General features: G+C 42.9%; 3 protein-coding genes across 8 annotated transcripts in view; 1 reads left to right on the top strand and 2 right to left on the bottom strand.

The window, feature by feature from the left end:
- The window catches only part of GPRIN2 (G protein regulated inducer of neurite outgrowth 2), a 22631-nt gene extending 5726 nt beyond the window's left edge, over positions 1 to 16905 (bottom strand). Inside the window, exons 1-2 of one of the 4 annotated variants that reach the window (XM_039343382.1) lie at positions 16885 to 16905; positions 378 to 521 (exon numbers count right to left, since the gene is read on the bottom strand). The gene's annotated coding sequence lies outside the window, so the exon portion shown is untranslated. Of the gene's footprint in view, positions 1 to 377; positions 522 to 1316; positions 1797 to 6455; positions 6474 to 7800; positions 10645 to 16884 lie in introns of those variants that run through there. The other 3 variants (XM_039343380.1, XM_039343383.1, XM_039343381.1) reach the window with 3 other exon arrangements.
- On the top strand, positions 6666 to 21799 carry LOC120307994 (synaptotagmin-15-like). 3 transcript variants are annotated; one of them, XM_039343388.1, is made up of 8 exons: positions 6666 to 7296; positions 10651 to 10843; positions 12932 to 13074; positions 13674 to 13969; positions 16998 to 17144; positions 18020 to 18140; positions 20017 to 20187; positions 20269 to 21799. In XM_039343388.1, exons 1-8 carry the CDS (start codon positions 7290 to 7292, stop codon positions 20403 to 20405), a joined length of 1215 nt encoding a protein of 404 aa, XP_039199322.1. In that variant the 5' UTR covers positions 6666 to 7289; the 3' UTR covers positions 20406 to 21799. The 3 variants fall into 3 exon arrangements, with proteins under 3 accessions (XP_039199322.1, XP_039199321.1, XP_039199320.1); XM_039343387.1 differs by having other exon boundaries at positions 6670 to 7296; positions 16974 to 17144; positions 18020 to 18134; XM_039343386.1 differs by having other exon boundaries at positions 6674 to 7296; positions 16974 to 17144.
- The window catches only part of SHLD2 (shieldin complex subunit 2), a 52758-nt gene continuing 48614 nt past the window's right edge, over positions 18147 to 22290 (bottom strand). The window contains exon 9 of the mRNA XM_039343375.1: positions 18147 to 19563. Coding sequence (XP_039199309.1) covers positions 19410 to 19563 — 154 coding nt within the window. The 3' untranslated portion in view covers positions 18147 to 19409. The remainder of the gene's footprint in view (positions 19564 to 22290) is intronic.

Genomic DNA, 22290 nt, shown 5'->3' on the forward strand with positions numbered 1-22290 from the left:
TCAAGTTCTCTTTACTAACACATCAGGTAGAAGGAATGAACATATGTAAACCATACAGCTTGAGCAAACGCTTTCTTAAAATTCCTCTAATGAAGCACACTCTCAGAATCACTGATTTGATTGTATTTCTTAGCTTCTGATTGGACTTTTTTAGGAGCGATTCTCTTTCTGTCTCTAGAATAAAACTGGATAATTGCTCTGGTTGTTTTTTTTAATCAGGTCTCCTGTCTCTACACCCCCTGCCTGCTTCTGCCTCCGTTGCTTTTTCTAATGTATACAGAATTCCCCTTTGTTATTCACCCAAAAACCAGCTTCTAAAATAAGGTTTCGGTCAACGGGAGGGGGAAGAATGAAAGACAGTCTGCAAAGATCCTTACCTTCCTTCCGCACCCCGAGATTTCACCGTCCAGATCTGAGACGGAGTTGTCTAAAAGGATGCTCAGGAGCCAGTGGCAAAACCCGATCAGCCTCGGGAGAGCTTTGAACTTCCCGTGGGATCTTTTCTTCGGGGGGAATTGAAGCTGAGGAAGGCAACCCAACAAGATCAGAGAAGAGGACATGGTCCTCTCCTTGCCAGTGACAGGGAAGACCCCATAACCTCTCTCTGTGATTCCTTACCCCACTCTCCCCCACTCCCCAGCTCAACAGACCGTGAGGGAACAAAATGGAGACAGGCCACGAGGGACGGAGATAATCCTATGTGTTTCATCAGATTAGAACAAGAATGGGAGGAGAGAGAGAGAGAGAGAGAGAGAGAGAGAGAGAGAAGAGAAGAGAAGAGAAGAGAAGAGAAGAGAAGAGAAGAGAAAGGGGGGCCTTAAAAGCAAAGGAGATAAAGCAGTGAATGCAGCCAGACCCACCAACTTGGGGCAATGTGAAAGGGGCAGCCGATGTCAGGGAGAGAAGCTCATGCCAAACATGTTTGGAATAAAGAAGATTCTAGAGCTGGACGTGTAAGAGCTTGGGGCTCTCCGCACTGAGGAGCAGTTCCAAAGTGGAGTGGAAGGAGCTGCCTGCTGATCAGATGAGGCTGGGACCACGTGCGTCTTTGACCCTGTCTGTCTTGTGCTCCCCTGCAGAGAGGGAACACAAAGGAACAGACACACTTTCCAACAGATCCTGAACTGGTAGCCTTGTGAACGGAGGAGGGGAGACTCCCAGTAGGGTAGGACCCAACCATCACAACAGTGGCCGACCTAGTAATCGTGCCAAGTATAAAAAGCAGGAATTCCAGGATTGGCCACCTAAGCCACCCCTTTAATTATTTTTTTTTTTAATTTTTATTATTTTTTTTAAATTCAGAAGGCAGGGCGAACCTGGTCTTCCATTGTCTTCCAACTACGCTCCCGTCGTTGCTGCAGTTGAGTCCATCCGCCTTGCTGTCGTCCTTTTCTTCTCTTTCCACTTTTTCTCAGCATTGTAGACTTCTCCGGAAGTCTAGATCTTCAAAGATGACCATTTGAGCCTGGTCATTTGTGTTTTGAGTTTTCACTCCTCTGGTTGATTGTCTCAATGATCTATTTGTTGGTTTCCTTGGCTATTCCTGGTATTCCCAGCCCACCCACACACCCAACGTGGAAGCAGAGAACTCCGCTATGGGCAGGTTAGACTGTAGCACGTATACCTGTAGCGTACCTGGTCTGCCTCTACAGCCATCCATTTATGGAGCCTTTCCAATGAAATGTCCTCAAAGGCCAGATTTTGGCCTGAAAGCACCCCTTGCTGATCCACAGTAGGTAAAGCTTATGGAGGGTTTCCAGAAAAACAGGTCTTTTCCACCTTCCCCTGAGCACGGAAGGGAAATAATAATAATAATAATAATAATAATAATAATAATAATAATAATAATAATAATAATAATAATAATAATTCTTTCTCTTCTATTCTGCTATCTCCAGGCACTGCCACATCCACTATCCATATTCTGCTATCTCCAGGCACTGCCATGGATAGTGGACGTGGCAGTGCCTGGAGATAGCAGAATAGAAGAGAAAGAACTGGAGAAGATAACAAAATACAAAGACCTACAAATAGAAATAGAAAGACTGGGGCAAAAGCAAGCAAGGGTAGTACCAATAGTCATAGGCTCCTGCTCCTGTGGGTGCATCCCACACATTGGAGCACCACTTGAAACACCATTGGCAGTTGACAAATTCGCTATTAGTCAATTGCAAAAGGCGGCCTTACTAGGAACTGCTTCCATCCTGCGACGATATCTGTAATACCATCAAACATCCACATCTGCCTATCCCAGGTCCTGGGTAAGGACTCGATAGGTAGACAAAATGCCAAATCCAGTCTGAACATCTGGCTGACTGTGCGATGATCGATAAATAATAATAATAATAATAATAATAATAATAATAATAATAATAATAATAATAATAATAATCCCCCAGTGAGGCACTACCTTGACCGTGGTACTACCTTGTGTGGCTTGTGTACTCTGAGGAAGATGAGAGCTATGCCAGAGGTTCAACCATACTGGACAGGTCTCATCAGAGGAGTCAGACAAAGAGTGTCTCTCCCATAAAAAATATGGTGAGACGTAAATTTCAGAATGCCATACCGGCTCGGACGTCGCCCGGGTTAACAAGGTCCGCACTAGATATTGGAGTTCCTGGATATCTGGTGAAAAATGGGTTACAGGACTCAGGACTGTTGGCTGAGCAACCAGGGCCAGCAGCTGCAGAACTACTGGAAGAAAAGGTGTTTACCCGTCGCAGATACACAGTGATGGAAAACAAAGAAATAATGATCTGTTACTACAGATCAAGTCCAACAAGACGAGGATATCTAAAACGAATGCACCAGTTCTGGAAAGAACAACATCCAGAATCAGAAATAACAGAACAGAGACTAGCAGATCAACGCCGATTTATAACACGAAATAAAGTATTTACAGAAACAGAATTGGACGAACTGCAAAGGTTTACCCAGGGCAAAGAAATCAAAGCCTTACAAGAAGTAATTCAGAATGTAGAGGCAAACCAGGGGGAGTTGGCAGTGAAAGAATCCAGTAGAGATATACAACTGTTCTCATTTGGAAACCAGGCACCTCTTCCTCAGGAAGGAACAAAACCCTCTAACTAAAGAAATAAAAGAATTGAAACAAAGAATAATTGAGCATCTAGAACAGCACAAAAACAACAGAATAAGGCTGCCTGCATTGAAGCTTGTTCCAAAGAAACAGCTAGCACAAGCATTAAAAGATGCAAATACTGCAATAGCAAGTATAAGCACCAATTCACTGCAAGAAACAAACCAACTAATGTACAGCACAGCTGCAGTTATAACAGAATACCTGGGATGCAAAATCAACAAAGAAGAAACAACAACAGTGCACCACAAAAATGGAAGGTTAGACTAGAAAATAAGATCAGCAAGTTAAGATCACATGCAAGCAAGCTAGAACAGATGAAAGAAAAGAAGCTGAAGAACAAGAAGACCAAAGAATACCTAATCAAGAAATACCACTTAGAAACAAGGAAGATCAAGGAAGCACTGGAAATAATAAAGCAACAAATAACAGCTATAGCCAGGAAAATCAGTAGATATGAAGCTCAAATTGCAAACTATAGGCAGAACCTCCAATTTCAATCCAATCAGAAACGTTTCTACCAATCCATCAATGGAGAAACTGCAAGGAATCAGTCAGTACCTGACAAGGAAGAAACAGTGCAGTTCTGGAAGCAGATATGGGATAACCCAAAGAAATACAACAAGGATGCGGCTTGGTTAAAAGAGGTGGATGCAAATAAAACAGAAGTTGAAATGAAAGAACTAGTAATAACAACAAAAATGGTAGAAAAAAGAGCAAAGAAAATCAAAAATTGGTCAGCACCAGGTGAAGATGAACTGCATGGGTTTTGGTTGAAACATCTAACTGTTATACACCCACTCATTGCCAAGCAATTCAACAATATACTACAAGGAGGAGAAATTGAAAAGTGGCTAACAACTGGGAAAACCTACCTAATAATGAAAAATCCAGCAAAAGGGGCAACACCAGGTAACTACAGGCCAATTACCTGCTTGCCAACAACATTCAAATTACTAACTGGTGTGGTAGCTGATGCAGTACAACAGCATCTAGTTGAAAACAATCTCTTTCCACCTGAGCAGAAAGGAAACCGCCCCAATAGCAGAGGAACAAAAGATCAACTCCTAATAGACAAAATGATCTTGGAAAACTGCAAGAGAAGGAAGACCAACCTGAATGTTGCATGGATTGACTACAAAAAGGCATTTGACTCTCTGCCACATGATTGGATAATAAAGTGCCTAGAAATAACAGGAGTCAGTAGAAACATCAGAAAATTTGTGCAAAGATCGATGGCACAATGGAAGACACAGTTGCAGATCAATGGTGAGAAGCTGGGAGAGGTTAATATCAAGAGAGGAATATTTCAAGGAGATTCATTATCACCATTACTATTTGTTATTGCACTGTTTCCTCTGTCAACAATACTGAATAACTCAGGACATGGTTATCAAACATCAAAAACATCTGCTAGACTATCCCACCTCCTTTACATGGATGATCTGAAGCTGTATGGAAAAACATCATCTGAAATAGAATCGCTGCTCAACACTGTCCGTATATATAGCCAAGATATTGTAATGGAGTTTGGCTTGGACAAATGTGCCACACTTACTATCAAACAAGGAAAAATAGTGAAAACTGAAGGAATCAAGATGCCCCACGAAAATAACATTAAGAGTCTGGATGAGGAAGAATACTACAAATACTTGGGTATCCTTCAAGCTGACAACATCAAGCACACTGAAGTCAAGAAAAAGATTAGAGGTGAATACATCAAGAGAGTGAAGAAGATCTTAAAGTCCAAACTCAATGGAGGAAATACCATAAAGGCAATCAACACCTGGGCAATCCCAGTCATTAGGTACACAGCTGGAATAGTGGACTGGACTCAAGCAGAACTAAAAGCAATGGATAGGCAGACCAGAAAAATAATGACAATGAATCATGCCCTTCATCCACGCAGTGACATTGATAGACTTTATCTACCAAGGCAAATAGGTGGGCGTGGAATGCTACAAGTACATCAGATGGTTGAAGAAGAAAAAATGGCTTTGGAAGAATATCTGAAGAACAATGATGAAGATGCACTGAAATTAGTATATCAGGAAGGCTTACTACTACTGAGAGAGACCAAACTGGCCTACAAGAAAGACCAAATGAAGAACAGAATAGAGGCATGGGAAGACAAAGCACTACATGGCCAATACATGAAAAAAATAGCTGGGAAAGCAGATAATAATAAAACCTGGCAATGGCTAAGAGCAGGAAAATTGAAGAAAGAGACCGAGGGACTAATTCTGGCTGCACAAGACCAAGCCTTAAGGACAAATGCATACAAAGTCAAAATTGAGAAGACAGCAACAGACAGTAAGTGCCGCCTATGCAAAGAAGCTGAAGAAACAGTGGACCACTTGGTAAGCTGTTGCAAGAAGATTGCACAGACTGATTACAAGCAGCGGCATGACAAAGTAGCAACAATGGTGCATTGGAAGATCTGCAAAAAATATCATTTGCCTGTAAGCAAAAACTGGTGGGATCATAAAATAGAGAAAGTCATAGAAAATGATAAAATTAAACTGCTCTGGGACTTCAGAATTCAAACAGACAAGCACCTGCAACATAACACCCCAGACTTAACAATTGTCGATAAGAAAGACAAAAAAGTCTGGATAGTGGACGTGGCAGTGCCTGGAGATAGCAGAATAGAAGAGAAAGAACTGGAGAAGATAACAAAATACAAAGACCTACAAATAGAAATAGAAAGACTGTGGCAAAAGCAAGCAAGGGTAGTACCAATAGTAATAGGCTCCTTGGGTGCAATCCCAAAACAACTGGAGCACCACTTGAACACCATTGGCATTGACAAATTCGCTATTAGTCAATTGCAAAAGGCGGCCTTATTAGGAACTGCTTCCATCCTGCGACGATATCTGTAATACCATCAAACATCCACATCTGCCTATCCCAGGTCCTGGGTAAGGACTCGATAGGTAGACAAAATGCCAAATCCAGTCTGAACATCTGGCTGACTGTGCGATGAATGATAATAATAATGTTGGAAGGGATAGGTCTTGGAGGTCATCTAGTCCAACCCCCTGCTCAGGCAGGAATCCCTACACCATTTCAGACAAATGGCTGTCCAGTCTCTTCTTAAAAACTTCCAGTGTTGGAGCATTCACCGCTTCTGGAGGCAGGTTGTTCCACTGGTTAATTGTTCTAACTGTCAGGAAGTTTCTCCTTAGTTCTAGGCTGCTTCTCTCCTTGATCAGTTTCCACCTGTTGCTTCTTGTCCTGCCTTCAGGCGCTTTGGAGAATAGCTTGACTCCCTCTTCTTTGGGGCAGCCCCTGAGATATTGGAACATTGCTATCCTGTCCCCCCTCATCCTTCTCTTCATTAAACAAGACATACCCAATTGCAGCAGCCGTTCCTTATATGTTTTAGCCTCCAGCCCTCAGATCATCTTCGTTGCTCTTCTCTGTTCTCTTTCTAGAGTCTCAACATCTTTTTCACATTGTGGTGACCAAAACTGGATGCAGGATTCCAAGTGTGGCCTTACCAAGGCATTGTAAAGTGGTATTAATACTTCCTGTGATCTTGATTCTATCCCTCTGTTAATGCAGCCCAGCACTGAGTTGGCTTTTTTGGCAGCTGCAGCACACTATGGATGAGGCTTGATTTAATGTGAAAGCCAAAGCAAGAATAATTCATTAGAGTTTGCTCTTCTGCTCCACTTCTCCATCCCAGACAGTTGAGGTCAGAAGGATGCTTCAGAGCCAGGAGCTAACTCCTCTCTTTCCAGGAAGAAAGAGGGAGCTGCTGCCCTGCTGGGCTCATTTGCTACCTCCTCCCTTGAATTGGCAGCTTCTCCCAAGCCCTGAAACATTGAGGAGCTGGTTTTTGACCAGGAGGAGGAGCTGGTTCTTCAACAGCCAAAGGCAGGCAGGGACGGACTGAATGGAGTTCTTGCAGCTTTCGTCTCTCAGATCAATCACAGGTATATCAGATCTGAAGGAGGCTGTGGGGAGAAGAGGAACTGCAGCTGAGAAGAAGTCTTACTGCTCCCGCTGCTGCTGCTGCTGCTACCACCACCACCACCTCAGATACATCAGAGGAGAGCAGAAGAGGACAACTGCGAGGGAAAAGTGGTGCGTTGAAGAGTTGGGTCCAAGATGGAATTGAAGCTCTGATCTGCAGTGCAACGGAAGATCCTGAGAACTTCACAGTTTCTCCTGCCTAGGTGCCATGTCTGGTAAGGAACATCCTTATTGCTCAGAGCAGGAGCTCCACCTTTGGAGATGGGAGAGAAGAGTCAGAGGAGCAGGGCAAACATATCTCACTTGTGGATGCTCGCTTAGTGGCATCCATCGCCAGGTCTCTTGGAACGTGTCTCTGATTCAGCCAAGGGTGGTTTTGAAAGTGAGACTCTGTCTTACTTTTCTCGGCTTAGCTGATATTTCTGTCCAGCTGGACCCAGCAGACAAGGTATGGAGTTAAGCTTTAAGTTACCAACTGTTGATACGCAGAATTAAAGAATCTGAGTAGGTGCCCTTGGTTCTCCCTTCCACCCGTTTGCACAATCTGCAGGAATATCTACAGCCTAGACCAGAGCATCCTCTATCTGGGTTTTCGAAGTACAGACCTCTATTTTGAATTTGGGCTGTAATTCTCTCTTTTTTTTAAAAGTGTATTGTTCTTACGATGTAAAGAGAACAGCACACCAAATTCCTTTCTCAATACTCTACGGCGTTCTTACCTTCTCCACATTTTACCTTTACTTCATCAGGGTATCTGCTCCCTTATCCAACTCTTTCTAATTCTCAGTCTGAACGGCTGTTAAATTCTTTGCAGGCTGAAGGAACGTTTGACAAGAGTCCCTAAATCTGGAGATTGCACTGGTCTAACAAAAAAAGGCGTTAAAAGCAAATCCTGAGGAAATAAGATCTCAGACCGTCTTCAGGAGGTGTTGACGTTTGAGGGACTTGATCAAAAAGAGAGAGTTCCGGGGAGTTAAGAGAAAAATGTCCACCCCCCACAGAGGAGATTTTTTTTCCTTTGACATATTTCTGAAACTGACGCTGGAAACTTGGCAGTAATCACACCTAGCGTCTCTACTCACCAAGTCCTTGTAAAGTTAAGGAAACAAATAAAGGCAATCCCTCAACTTAACAACAGGTCGTTCAGAGACCATTCCAAGTTACAACAGGACTGAAAAAATGTGACACGATCGTTTTTTCACAATGAGGACTGTTCCCGCATCCTCCTCGTCAAGGGATCAAAATTCAGACGCTTGGCAAACCGGTTCGTATTTACGACGGTCGCAGTGTGTCCCGGGGTCACGTGATTCCCCTCTTGTGACTTTCCGAAAAGAAAAGTCAATGGGGGGAAAGCCAGATCCACTTAACAACCACGTTACTGAACAACTGCAGTAATTGACTGTGGCAAGAAAAGGTTGTAAAATCGGGCAACACTCACTCAACCTAGGTCTCGCTTAATAAGAGAAATTTGGGGCTCCATTGTAGTCGTAAGATGAGGACGACCTGTATCCCTTTCCAGCTACTGTAGTTGTCCTCCCTCTTTTTCCAATCTCATGAATGACAATTATTTCAGAAAGAGAGAGAGAGAGGAACCCTGAGATCCCATCGACAAGATCACCAGCCTTTTCTCTGCCATTTTTGAGGTTTCCCAGAGGCGAAAGCTAAGGAGATGTTGTGCCCTTCAGGCTGAGGAAGAACATTCTATTTTTTTCCCAAGCCAGACCCGTTGCTGCATCCTTAAAAATGCACTTCAGTCTTGCCTTTATTTATTTTATATCTCATTTCACTTGTCCGCTGCCAGAGGAAGGAATGAGACCTTTGCATTCCTGTCGCTCACGGGCTAGCCAAGTGATTGCGTACGAATGCAAGGAATGCACAAAAAAACGAGAATATTCTGGTCGTATTCAGCTTCTTGCTGTTTTGTTTTTTTCCGATTAGCAAGGCAGGACCATTGCTGCATTTTCACAAAGCTGCGACAGGAACTTTTACATATAAATCAAGCCTGTACCGTTGATCTGCATGAATCCGTGTTGATGTCTACAGGTCATTTTTTAAATATTAATGCTGAACTTTCATGGAAAATGGCCAGCCTCATTTCCTGGCCAGATGATGGCAGCCACCAGCCTCCCCCTCCGCTTAAAGTTCCTTGAGCATCATGCTTACAATCTAGAATCCCAGGTAGGGATGTGCTAGTATGCCATCGTTTCTCTGAAACAGGCACCTATTTCTGACACGGATAAATCCAATGTCTATTAAAGGGCTAGAGAAGGAAATGAACCATACACTTTATTGACGGGGTGGGAGATAACGAAACAAGGGATGAACTCCACGCTGGCCCCATAAATCAACAGTTGTGTTTTTCCAAGAGGCAAAATATTGCTAATAGCTGCAAAGTGATGCAAGGTTTATGTTGATGGCTTGCTGATGTCTCCTCCGCTTGAGTGCTTGTGGTTGAAAATGCTGAACATTGAGAGAAAAAGGCTGAAGGAGTGCTGGCGATTTCCTTCTACTATTTCTCCCAGATTGCTCTTTGTGTTGGGACTACAGACAAGCCAAGGGCCCCAATATGCCTCTGATAGCCTTCCAAACAAAATCCTTGGGAGATGTTTGCACGGTGGAGTCTTCTACTGTTGCCCAAGCCAGCTGTTTTGGGGCCAAAGAACCTCATCATGAAAAATGTCAGTGCTGCGGTGTGGGGTCCTTGAAGTCCTCCTAGCTGGCTTGTCTTCATGCAGATGTTTCATTAGCCAACTAGCTAACATCAGCAGCGCTACAAGGGGGGGGGATTTGCTCTGTTTACTAGATCTTACCTAGTTGGATCATAAAACACCTGCCAGAAAACAACCAAGCTCAGAGAACACCAAGGACCCCACAGCTGACCCTTGAGCTACAAATATTCCCTTCTACCAGTACCTTCCAACGCATTTACACGCAGTGCAATCATGGTGACTCAATGGCTTTGTAACTTAGTCCCGGAGGGAGGGCTAGCAGCAATGTCCTCCCTTTCCTTTCTTGCTTGAAATGGGGCTGATGTTCATTTTTTCCAGCATGTATGGCAACTTCAGGGGTAGGTAATTGCTAAATGTTACTTTTAAGGAACCACTTGATTTCCTCCAGGGATCCTCAGGGGATCTCTTCCATTTGGAGAAGGGTTGGGTCTGGACCCGTCTTGAAAGAGGAACAGTAGGGAGAACGGGTGCCCATTATACACTCCCTTGGCGCGTAGCGCAGTTGGCGAACGTGACTATGACTTCTCTGGTATTTGAACGTTGAGACACAATTCTATTTATTTGGCCTGTTGGCTATAGGACAAGAGTCAAGATGGTCCTTTCCAATTGAGTGGAAGGCACTGGGTGGAGATGTCAAATAGCCCCTGGATAAGAGCTGAGGTTGGCCTGAAAGGACAAAGAGAAGTGTGGCATACTTGAAGGAAAGTGATGGAGATAAAGCTGGAGCATTAAGCACAAAATAAACACCTGTCAGAATGTTGGGCAATATGATTTTTTTTTCCTTTGGGAAGTGGATGTCTTCACTTTCCACCGCATGCATGTGAGTCTTTGTGTACCCAGAACAGGCAGTTGCTGTGGCTGGTGGGATAGTAGCTGGACTTCTGCTTCTGGTCCTTCTGGGACTAGCCGCCTACCTCTTTTGGAAGAGTAAATATCTCAAGGGCTCTTATGAAGAACTGACTGATCCAGTCACCCCGGTTCTGCAGGAGCCAGATGTTGCTCAATCAACTTCAGTTCCTCCTCAAAATGCCAGGTACAAAGGTATTTTCTGCTGGCCATCATCTACCCTTCAGGGACCGAGATGTAGAAGCTCTCTCTGCATCATCAAATTCTTTGGGATCTACTTCCTGTGCCAGGGATGGGGAATCCAGTCAAGTTTCAAGTGGGTCATCTCAGTTGGGTCAGGCTTTGGGGATGGACAATCCACCCTGAGTTGGGTCAGGCTTTGGGGATGGACTCCAAGGCCTCTCTGAACACTGGGCTGGAGACATCTTGAGTCCCTCATCTTCCGTTCTTCTCTACCAAGTAGCCAAAGAAATGCACAAAAATAACGCAGGTATTTAAGACCCCCAACCCAAGGGTTCCCAAAATCACACAATTATTCAATAAATGAAATGAACAGCAGATGTTTTGCTCAGCTTTTCCCTGTCTGCATAATAACAATGTGAGCAATAAAATAAGCACAAATAACTTAAAGGCACATCACATTAAAAGAGAGATTCAACAGATTTCTTTTTTTCCTTTGAAGACCTGGGGAAAACGCTTCCTTCTAATTACTAGCTAATTGGAGACAGAAGATATTCCAGGAAAGATAATAAAGAGGGAGGGAGGAGAATTGGGTAAACTGGGAAAAAAACTCTCGAATTTTTTGGGGCAGAATGCACACAACTTGTTCACATCAAGTTCCCAACCATTGATTTCAAACCTTGGCATTGATCCGCCATTAAAAGGTTGTTGAAGCCTCTAGGACAGCCGTGCTTTGTAATTAAAATATCTAAGCAGATTTTCAGAGCTTGCTGTCTACTCTTGTAATTAGATTGAAGTTATCTTTAGATGAATTAATTTCCCCAGGGTGGTTGAAGAGAAATGAAAGCAAGATGTGTCACATTTCAGAATCTGCTTGTCCCGGGATGATACACAAAAAGTAATTCAGCCATGATTTGTAGTAATCTTTTTTGGGCAATGTTGTGGTTAAAGTTGGGTTTCAATCCAAAACCATCTTTCCACAGAAAAATCTAAATCTTCTGGATTTATCTATTATTATTTTTTTTCAAATTAAAATAAGTAAAAAAGTAAAGAAGACTTGGCTTTCTCCCTCTTACTCTTTCTCCTCTTACTGGTTTTAATCTTCTTCTTCTTCTTCTTCTTCTTCTTCTTCTTCTTCTTCTTCTTCTTCTTCTTCTTCTTCTTCTTCTTCTTCTTCTTCTTCTTCTTCTTCTTCGTCTTCTTCTTCTTCTTCTTCTTCTTCTTCTTCTTCTTCTTCTTCTTCTTCTTCTTCTTCTTCTTCTTCTTCTTCTTCTTCTTCTTCTTCTTCTTCTTCTTCTTCTTTTTTCTTCTTCTTCTTCTTCTTCTTCTTCTTCTTCTTCTTCTTCTTCTTCTTCTTCTTCTTCTCCTCCTCTCCCTCCTCCTCCTCCCCTCCTCCTCCTCCTCCTCCTCCTCTCCTCCTCCTCCTCTTCTCCTCCTCCTCCTCCTCCTCTTCCTCTGCTTCTTCTTCTCCTCCTTCTCTTTCTCCTCCTCCTCCTCCTCCTCCTCCTCCTCCTTTTTCTGCATTTCCATTGAAAGGGAGGTAGTCTATTCCTGTTCTGCAATTGGAATCCTGTCTTATCCACTCAGTTGCCAAGTTTTTTAATCAGCAGCTGTTGTCTAAAAAAGACTTTAAGGTGTTCCAATCTTGAAACGATGCTCCAAGGAAGTTCTCTTACCCTTCCCTCTTAATTTTAGGTTGACTATTTGGTCTTGTTTTGTCGGACCTGCATGGTGGTTTTATTGCTCTTATTTTGTTCAGCCTGCTTTTATGGGCTGCTTTTTTTTTTTTAAACTTATTTACAGCCGGCCGCTGTAAATAAGTACGATTAGGAGACGAAAAAGAAAATGTAATTCCAGAAAAGGGCTGGGAAGCAACAAGCTTGATCCAATGCATGTCAAACACCCTTTTAAGTCCCTTTGATTTCAAGCCGGGCGGATTTAAGCTCCAATTTCTCCCACTTCATTTAGAAGCCTTCCAGATATTTCAACCTGGCCTGCAGCTGTTTTCAGAGCAGTTCAATTTCGGATATTGTTTTGTTTTGTTTGTTTGTTTGTTTCTTTAATATAACTCAATGCTGTGTTTGCCTTTGGACAGAGCAAAAAGTGTTCCTTTCATTGTCCCGCCCAAATTTCATCGACAAGGGTGGGCCGATGTGCTAAACGGAGAACAAATTCAAGAGGAGAATGAACTTTACGTTACTCCAGATTCTGCACCCCGATCGTCTTTCCATTCTTTAGGTAGGTGGGTACCGTTTCACTGACTAAAACGCCAGGCATCGGCTTTTGCCCCCAAATCCCATCTCAGTCTTAAGTTCAATGAACGTTGCTATTGCGTTGCTGTTTAAATAAAGTCCTTTCCTGTTTAAATGAAATGGTTTCCTGTGAGACTGCACAAACAAATGTATCTTCCAGAAACAGGGCAGCAAAATGATTAAAATTGTGAAGGGTCAGGACCTATTTGGATGGTGCAATATGGTTCACGATCCGCTTCCTGTATTTTCAGTGTAACTCAAAATACCGTACGTGCACATTTGTTCCAGACCTGGATTGGCTTCAGACCTACGTGATCCCACAGAAATTTGTCTTTAGATAAAAGTTAAGTTTGTAAGAGTTGATTAGGAAAGACAACGGGCGTTGAGTTTTCAACAAATGCCTACTTTTATTTATTTAATTTAGACGATTTAGGTGGCCGCCACTCTCTCTCACTCTGGGTGGCTTCCAAACAATAAAAATCCAGTATAAAAGAATTGGGTCCCCAATAAATTAGGTTTTAAACGTGTTTACCCACTTCATGTTTTGAACTTAGTGAGGTTGGCTGTTTCCTTTCTCTCCTCCAGCTGGAGCATACCTTGGAGGGACCATCAATCCAGAACTCTACCGTTTTCCGGAAGACGAGAGCGAGACGGACTTCCCGGAAGGAAATATTGGCCGGCTTTGGTTCTCCGTGGAATATGACAAAGAGTCCGAAAGGCTACTAGTCTCCTTGATTAAAGCCCGGAAGCTGCAGCCTCCTTCTGGATCCTGCAACCCCTTGGTGAAGATCTACCTGCTCCCAGACGAAAGGCGTTACTTGCAATCCAAAACAAAGCGCAAAAATTTCAATCCTCAGTTTGAGGAGGATTTTGTTTTCCAGGTGAGCATCGCGGAAGACGAGTGTTATGGTTCCGGCTAATGAAACACTTCAAAGAACTTCCAGGCACTGATTTCCCTAAAAGTCAAAATGTCGGCATAGGCATAACGGAGTTTATGCTAAGATCTAAGTTCTCTTCCTCTGAGAAGTTAAATTATCAGCATGTCCCCTCCCTAAACTAGCCCTCATATATCACATTATCCAATTAGTGTGAAGGTCAAAGGTTTTCTTCCTCTTTCTTTCCCGGGCTTTACCCCCACTCTCTAAGCTCTGCATTAACCCCAAAAAATACCAGACAGTTTTGCATATTGTCAAAGCAAGAATATACAGTATTTGCAGCATTGACAACGAGCTTGACCACCGTCATCCAGCTGTGGAAAGTTGACAGCCTGGAAATATCTGCTGTTGTGGGGTCCTTGGTGCTCTCTGATCTTGGTTGTTCTCTTGCAGACATTACATTACCCAACTAGGTAATGTCATCAGCGCTACAAGAGAATGGGGTCTGTGGGGAGGACAAGGAAGAGGACGACGAGGAGGAGGAGAACTGTGGGCTCTCTGAGATGGGTTGATTTCTTGTAGATGTTTCATTACCCAACTGGGTAAAATCATCAGAGCTAGAAGGGAGCGGGGCTTGCTCTTTATTTATATATGTGGCTTGCCCTGTCAGTGTTAGTAGAATGTTGTTTTCTTCTTGGTAATTCCTTGACTGGATTCAGGTCCAGGTAATAATAATAATAATAATAATAATAATAATAATAATAATAATAATAATAATAATAATAATAATAATAATAATAATGGAGGAAATACCATAAAGGCAATCAACACCTGGGCAATCCCAGTCATTAGGTACACAGCTGGAATAGTGGACTGGACTCAAGCAGAACTAAAAGCAATGGATAGGCAGACCAGAAAAATAATGACAATGAATCATGCCCTTCATCCACGCAGTGACATTGATAGACTTTATCTACCAAGGCAAATAGGTGGGCGTGGAATGCTACAAGTACATCAGATGGTTGAAGAAGAAAAAATGGCTTTGGAAGAATATCTGAAGAACAATGATGAAGATGCACTGAAATTAGTATATCAGGAAGGCTTACTAACTACTGGAGAGACCAAACTGGCCTACAAGAAAGACCAAATGAAGAACAGAATAGAGGCATGGGAAGACAAAGCACTACATGGCCAATACATTAAAAAAATAGCTGGGAAAGCAGATAATAATAAAACCTGGCAATGGCTAAGAGCAGGAAAATTGAAGAAAGAGACCGAGGGACTAATTCTGGCTGCACAAGACCAAGCCTTAAGGACAAATGCATATAAAGTCAAAATTGAGAAGACAGCAACAGACAGTAAGTGCCGCCTATGCAAAGAAGCTGAAGAAACAGTGGACCACTTGGTAAGCTGTTGCAAGAAGATTGCACAGACTGACTACAAGCAGCGGCATGACAAAGTAGCAACAATGGTGCATTGGAAGATCTGCAAAAATATCATTTGCCTGTAAGCAAAAACTGGTGGGATCATAAAATAGAGAAAGTCATAGAAAATGATAAAATTAAACTGCTCTGGGACTTCAGAATTCAAACAGACAAGCACCTGCAACATAACACCCCAGACTTAACAATTGTCGATAAGAAAGACAAAAAAGTCTGGATAGTGGACGTGGCAGTGCCTGGAGATAGCAGAATAGAAGAGAAAGAACTGGAGAAGATAACAAAATACAAAGACCTACAAATAGAAATAGAAAGATTGTGGCAAAAGCAAGCAAGGGTAGTACCAATAGTCATAGGCTCCTTGGGTGCAATCCCAAAACAACTGGAGCACCACTTGAACACCCATTGGCATTGACAAATTCGCTATTAGTCAATTGCAAAAGGCGGCCTTATTAGGAACTGCTTCCATCCTGCGACGATACCTGTAATACCATCAAACATCCACATCTGCCATCAAACATCCACATCTGCCTATCCCAGGTCCTGGGTAAGGACTCGATAGGTAGACAAAATGCCAAATCCAGTCTAAACATCTGGCTGACTGTGCGATGATCCATAATAATAATAATAATAACAACAACAACAACAACAATAAAGTTGGAAGGGACCTTGGAGGTCATCTGGTCCAACCCCCTCCTCAGGCAGGAAACCCTATACCATTTCGGACAAATGGCTGTCCAGTCTCTTCTTAAAAACTTCCAGTGTTGGAGCATTCACCGCTTCTAGAGGCAGGTTGTTCCACTGGTTGATTGTTCTAACTGTCAGGAAGTTTCTCCTTAGTTCTAGATTGCTTCTCTCCTTGATTAGTTTCCATCCGTTGCTTCTTGTCCTGCCTTCAGGCGCTTTGGAGAATAGCTTGACTCCCTCTTCTTTGGAGCAGCCCCTGAGATATTGGAACACTGCTATCCTGTCCCCCCTTGTCCTTCTCTTCATTAAACTAGACATACCCAATTCCACCAGCTGTTCCTTATATGCTTTAACTTCCAGTCCCCTAATCTTCTTTGTTGCTCTTCTCTGTACTCTTTCTAGAGTCTCAGCATCTTTTTTACATCGTGGTGACCAAAACTGGATGCCGTATTCCAAGTGTGGCCTTACCAAGGCCTTGTAAAGTGGTATTAATACTTCATGTGATCTTGATTCTCAGCCAGCCAGTCAGTCAGCTAGGTTCTCAGCCAGCCAGTCACACCAGACCCCAAACAATCCTCAAGACCTTATCACTCCCAAATGTTGAGTTAGGAGTGACCAACGGTGGTCTCTTTGGAAGATCATTCTCATTTGAAAGCAGACGATTGAATTGTTGGATCCAATGCTCCCTTATCCTTCACGAAACCTTGGAAAGTCCCCTCTGGAGAAACTGACCAGGATGCAGCTTTACCTATTCCCAGAATTAAAGGGAAGAAAGTTCTGAGCTATCTGCATTACCTTGAATATCCCAGATGATCTTGGTCTGCCCCACTTTCAGAGTCAGATTCATCCCAACTGCTTCTCCTCCTGTGCTTCCTCCTCTCTAGATTTCAAGTGCTGTTTTATTTCAGAGGACGCTGAAGTTCTGTGTCTACCATGTTGATAAACAGAAGAAGCACATTCTCCTGGGCCAAGTTATCTTCCCACTGAAAAATGAAACTTTGGCTGAAGATGGAAAGGTTGTGGTCTGGAAAGATTTGGAACCAGATAACCTGGAGGTAAAATATTAAATTTGTTAGATGAATAAGCACACAGTTTGTTTGGGGTGGGGTTTTTTTTTCTTTTGTAAGCAATGAATTTGACGTTGGCTAGAATTCACAGATTATTAACTTCCTCTATAAGTGTTTTGAACTTAGTGCAGTCTGTGAAATTGCTCATTTGTGTGTGAGAAACTGTTATAGTCTGGGGGAGCTGTGGGTTCACCGAGAATGGGGCAGTGAGGACAAAAATTAGTTGAGGCTGTTTTTCTTTTGATTTGTTGGGACCGTTTGAAGGACGTTCTTTGCTTTCTAAGTCCATGTTGAGAGCGACAAGGATCAAGTGTGTCCTGTTTCAAAATGGTGAGGATTTGTGCCATATTTTTTTAGCAATACAAATACATATACTTTTTAGCAATCTGGGAATACAGATAAGGGAAGAGAGGATCAAATTAAGTCTTGATATCTAAAATGAGGTACTTCTGACTTGTGTTCAAACTAAACCTTGATGTGTTCTTCAAAAAAACCCTGGCTTAGCATTATGTGTGACTATAATCAGCATCAGATTGGGTGAGCCAAAAAAATCCTACTGATCTTATTGGCCTTTTCCCCTCTTATCAGTCAAACAGAAGAAATCTGTTGAGGAAAGGAATCAGATGTTGCTGATGTCGGAGGACCTTTCTTATTTCAAGTTGAGCAACATTCTCCTCCTTCACCACAATGCTGCCCATCCAGCAACATCTGGGGTGGATGAAGGAGAATTAATTATAGACTCATTAGCTCTGCCGTTTCTGGTTTAGCCATCCCACTAATTGGAGTGAATAAGAGCTCAAGTTGTGGAAGAAATAGTATTTGTTTAAGATTTCTGACCCGTGTCTTTTTCTGCTTCCTTCAAGCCACCTTCTGAACATGGTGACCTCCAGTTCTCTCTCAGCTACAATGACTACCTGGCCCGTCTCACGGTGGTGGTGCTGAGAGCGCGAGGTTTAAAGGTCCAGAAAGAGCGAAATGGTATTGGTCAGTATGGGAGATATCTACAACTATTTTGCTTCGTTTCTTTTCTTCCTTCTAAGTCAAATTTGTAGGAATAACTCTTGTCTTGTTCATGACTGTATTCTGAAGGATAAGCCTGTTGATGACCTCTCTAATCATCAGCTGGAAAATTGACTAACCTGGCACCTCCGTTCTTCAACCGTGAGAGGAAAGCGGGCAAAAGTTAAATTAAATTCAAATTAAATATTTGAATGTGTATCCCACATCTCAGTTTGGGTCTAAATTGGTACCCTATCTGGATTATGAAACTCCAGTCCACTAGGTGGCAGGATTGAGATATAGTTCTTGTTTCTCTTTGCTGCCATCCAGTGGCTACTCAGAAATTTGCAGCAGCCTACAGTAATTTAAAGTAATTCCTCCGTGTACAGAATTTTAGCCCAAAATTCCTGTTTCAAAAACTGTTTATTCTTCGTATCAAGCAATTTCATCCCCAAAGATTTTACTCTGAGACTGTCGAATGTCCTCTAAATATTCTCAGATTTCAATATTTGCTTCATATCCTATCTGTATTTGACATCTCATGATCTTACGCTGCAGTATTTGACATTTGCTATTTATCAATTGGTGTGTAAACTTACACTACAATACTCCAGCCTATTAAAAAGTGGACAAATGGGGATTTATGGGGGCATGCATAATCCTTCACATTTTATATGCCCCTAACCCTCTCTTTCCCAAGACACCCCAAGTTGGCAATGTATTGAGGCATTATAAAGAAAGGGGTACAGATTGTGGTAAAAAAAAAAGTCAAATTGGCAAATGCAGAGGTGCAATCAAAACTCTTTTTATGTGTATTGCCTGTACAATGCAGATAAGACAGTCAGGGCATTGATCACACCATTGTGGCCACCATCTTGATTTCGATTGACACTAATCCACCAGGCAGGGGGTGAGATTGGTGCTAATTTCCCCTACCTTGATAGCTTCATGCTTATTCTGTGAACAAAAGATCTCAACTGCAGGTGACTTCCCTCTCTTAGAACCCTTTTCAAGACCTTGTGAAAACTTCTCCAAGGTCAGATAGCTGGTATTTTGTGAGTCAACAAATCACTGCTTCCTGGTGCCCTGAGTTTTGGGTCTTGGCTTTCTCCTGCAGTCATAACAGGATCTCTAGGAGGTTTCACCCATTTATTTTGCAAGGACCTCGCTCCCAACTTACCAAAATAAAACAAATATTAACAATTTCAGCGCCAGAGACATTTAGAATAACGGAGTTGGAAGGGACCTTGTAGGTCATCTAGTCCAACCCCGCCCAACCAAAAAGGAGAACCTACTACGCCATTTATGACAGATGGGAGTCCAATCTCTTCTTGAAAGCTTTCGGTGAGGAAGCTCCCACAACATCTGAAGGCAACTTCTGTTCCGTTGGTTGATTGTTGATTGGAGGCTAAAGAAAAAAAGAATGGAAAAGTTGTGTGTTCCTGCCCCTCTATATATATCTGAGGTGAGAAGAGATCACATTCACACTGTCTGGATGAATTTAAATCATATAGAATAGCATTGGAAGGGTCCTGATATCAAAACAATGCGTTTTGGCTCTCTGATAAGGCATCAAAAGATGATACACTCAAAGTATTCAGTGCAAGACTTTCCTATTAGATGTTTGAGCAGCATACATTGGATATTGACCAAACTTGGTTTTAGATATATCTATATCTACTTTGCAACAAGATCAAATTTCCCATATCCATGCTTATGTTGCTGGAAAAATTGGAGTATTGTTGGAGGTGCAATCCATAACATTAAATTAAAATTGTATTCTTCCAAAGTGTCACTTTGGAGCTTGTGTTTGAGTATTGTTTTTCTTCTCAGTGTTTCCAACCTCATCCTTTCGTTCCAGGTGTGTGTGTCAGAGTGTCACTAATGAACCACAACCAGCTCATCAAAAGCAAAAGGACCACAGCAATCATTGGATCCTCCAATCCGTTGTACAATGAGACTTTTAGCTTCAAGGTGGACCAGCTGGACCTCGACGCAACCAGTCTGAACTTGTCTGTTCTGCAGGGAGATGGTAAGTAGCCTTGGGGACTCACATTTACGTTTTCGCCCTGATCTTTATTTAATCCTAATGATTTTTGTGGCTTTTGTTTAGAGACATCCTCGCTGGGCTGTGTGATTGTGGGGCCCTTCATGTACACCCGGGGGAAGGAACTTGAACATTGGAACGAGATGATGAGTAAACCCAAGGAGCTGGTCAAAAGATGGCATGCGTTGTCGCTTAGCAGCTGAAAACTCTTACAATAGATAGTTTCTATTTCCATGGTGGGTCCATCAGAGGTAAAGTCTGATTCTATTCATCACAGAGGTTCTCGGTCTCAGTGATCAAAAGGCAAGGGACCACCTTTCTTGAAGAATCTCATGCTAGTAGATTCTCTCAGATTACCCACTGAACGAAAATGAGAAGATTGTTTGATCCTAAAAACGAGAAGATCCCCCCCCATCAATCACAAGAAACGTGTACCGGACGTATTGCTGACTTTTGATGCCTCAACCCCTAGGTTCTGTGAATTAGTAGAATATTTCGGTATAACTCAAGAGCTGAAATTAAGGGGTTAAGAGTATCTATGTCAGGTTGGTTGCTGTAATCCCAGATAAAAGAGTTTATGAAATGACCACCTACAAAAGGACTCTTCCAAAATAACATTGCGGCACTCCTGCTGAAAGCACGACTATTGAACTAAATGGAATAAACACGTTTAGTTCATTTTAGTCATTTATTTAGTCCTGACTCAGAGTAGTTGTGGTTAAGATGGCTAAGACACTGTCAACTGGAAAGCCGGCAGCCCTAGTTTGAGACCCAGGCTTGATGCAACAGGGTGAGCTCCTGTTCCTTGCTCAGCTGCTGCAAGCTAGCAGTTTGAAAGCATAGAAATGCGGGTAGATAAATAGGTACCACTTTGGTGGAAATGTAATGTTCTGTCCCAGCCTAGTTGAACTCCTTGTTAAGTTCACAAGGAGACAACCCCTCTTCAAATCAAGCAGGCAGAAACTGCAGGACAAACCTAAACCCCTTTTCTTACTCACAGACTTGAGGAAAAAACAAACACAGTTCATCGCAACTTGATTCTTAACCTGAACGGTTGCCTTCGGCAGCCAGCACCTCCCACACCTTCTCTTTTATTATACAGCCAAGGCGTGGCTTCCTAATGCCTTCTCCTTTGCCTTTGGAGCCGCCCCATTGCATTCCTTTGTCCTGCTCTCTTTGCCTGCCGGCATTTACGAGCATCCTGAATGTCACCCAGCTGTGAGTCATCACTATTCCCCTCAGCTTCTCAGCACAGCTGTGTCTCAACCTGAGCGTGAGTAGAGGGGCCAGGCTCCTCGTCAATTTTCTAAATCTTGTAGCTCCTCTGACTCTGATGTCACTCCAGGCCCCTCCTCCTCCTCCTCTCATCCCTCAGACTCAGCTGCCAGATCTACGGGCTGGTGAGGAATCACAACAGGTAATAGCACTTCAAGTTGTCATGCTAGCTTCAGGACCTCGGCAATGTCTTTGAAGTGCTGGCTCAATGGCTATGAAAGGGAGATGAGCACCACTCCCTAGACCAGTGGTTCTCAACCTTTCTAATGCTGCGACCCCATAATACAGTTCCCCATGTTGTGGTGACCCCCAATCACTTATACATCACCGGGTGCCAGGGGCGTGGCCAAAGGGGGAAAAATGGCAGACAGCCTTGTTTGGCGACCCCTGTGAAATGGTCGTTCGACCCCAAATGGGGTCCCGACCCACAGGTTGAGAACCACTGCCCTAGACTCAGCAACAACTAGTTGAGTAAAATCTTCCTCCCTCCCAATCTGCTGTCTAGAATATTTCCACAGCTTATTTATTGTTCATCTTGGGAACAGGCTTGTAAGATCTCATACAGGAGTTCAGTGATTATCAGCGAAGAAATGAATCACCTTGCAGATGATTCAGAAAAAAGGGTCAGCTAGTTGTCTTTAGTGAGCATAAACATTCAAGCTATCTCCTTGGTGAAGAATGGTTGCAGGAATTGGGTAGGTCTAGTGTAATGAAAATAAGTGCCAGGGGTAATATGATAGCAGTCATCCAGTATCTAAGGCAGGGGTCCTCAACCCCTGGTCCGTGGCATGTCAGCAACCGGTCCGCACAAAC

This window comes from Crotalus tigris, unplaced genomic scaffold (genome assembly GCF_016545835.1).
Source record: "Crotalus tigris isolate CLP2741 ecotype Arizona unplaced genomic scaffold, ASM1654583v1 scf7180000017847.2079705, whole genome shotgun sequence".
In the NCBI taxonomy this organism is placed as follows: domain Eukaryota; kingdom Metazoa; phylum Chordata; class Lepidosauria; order Squamata; family Viperidae; genus Crotalus; species Crotalus tigris.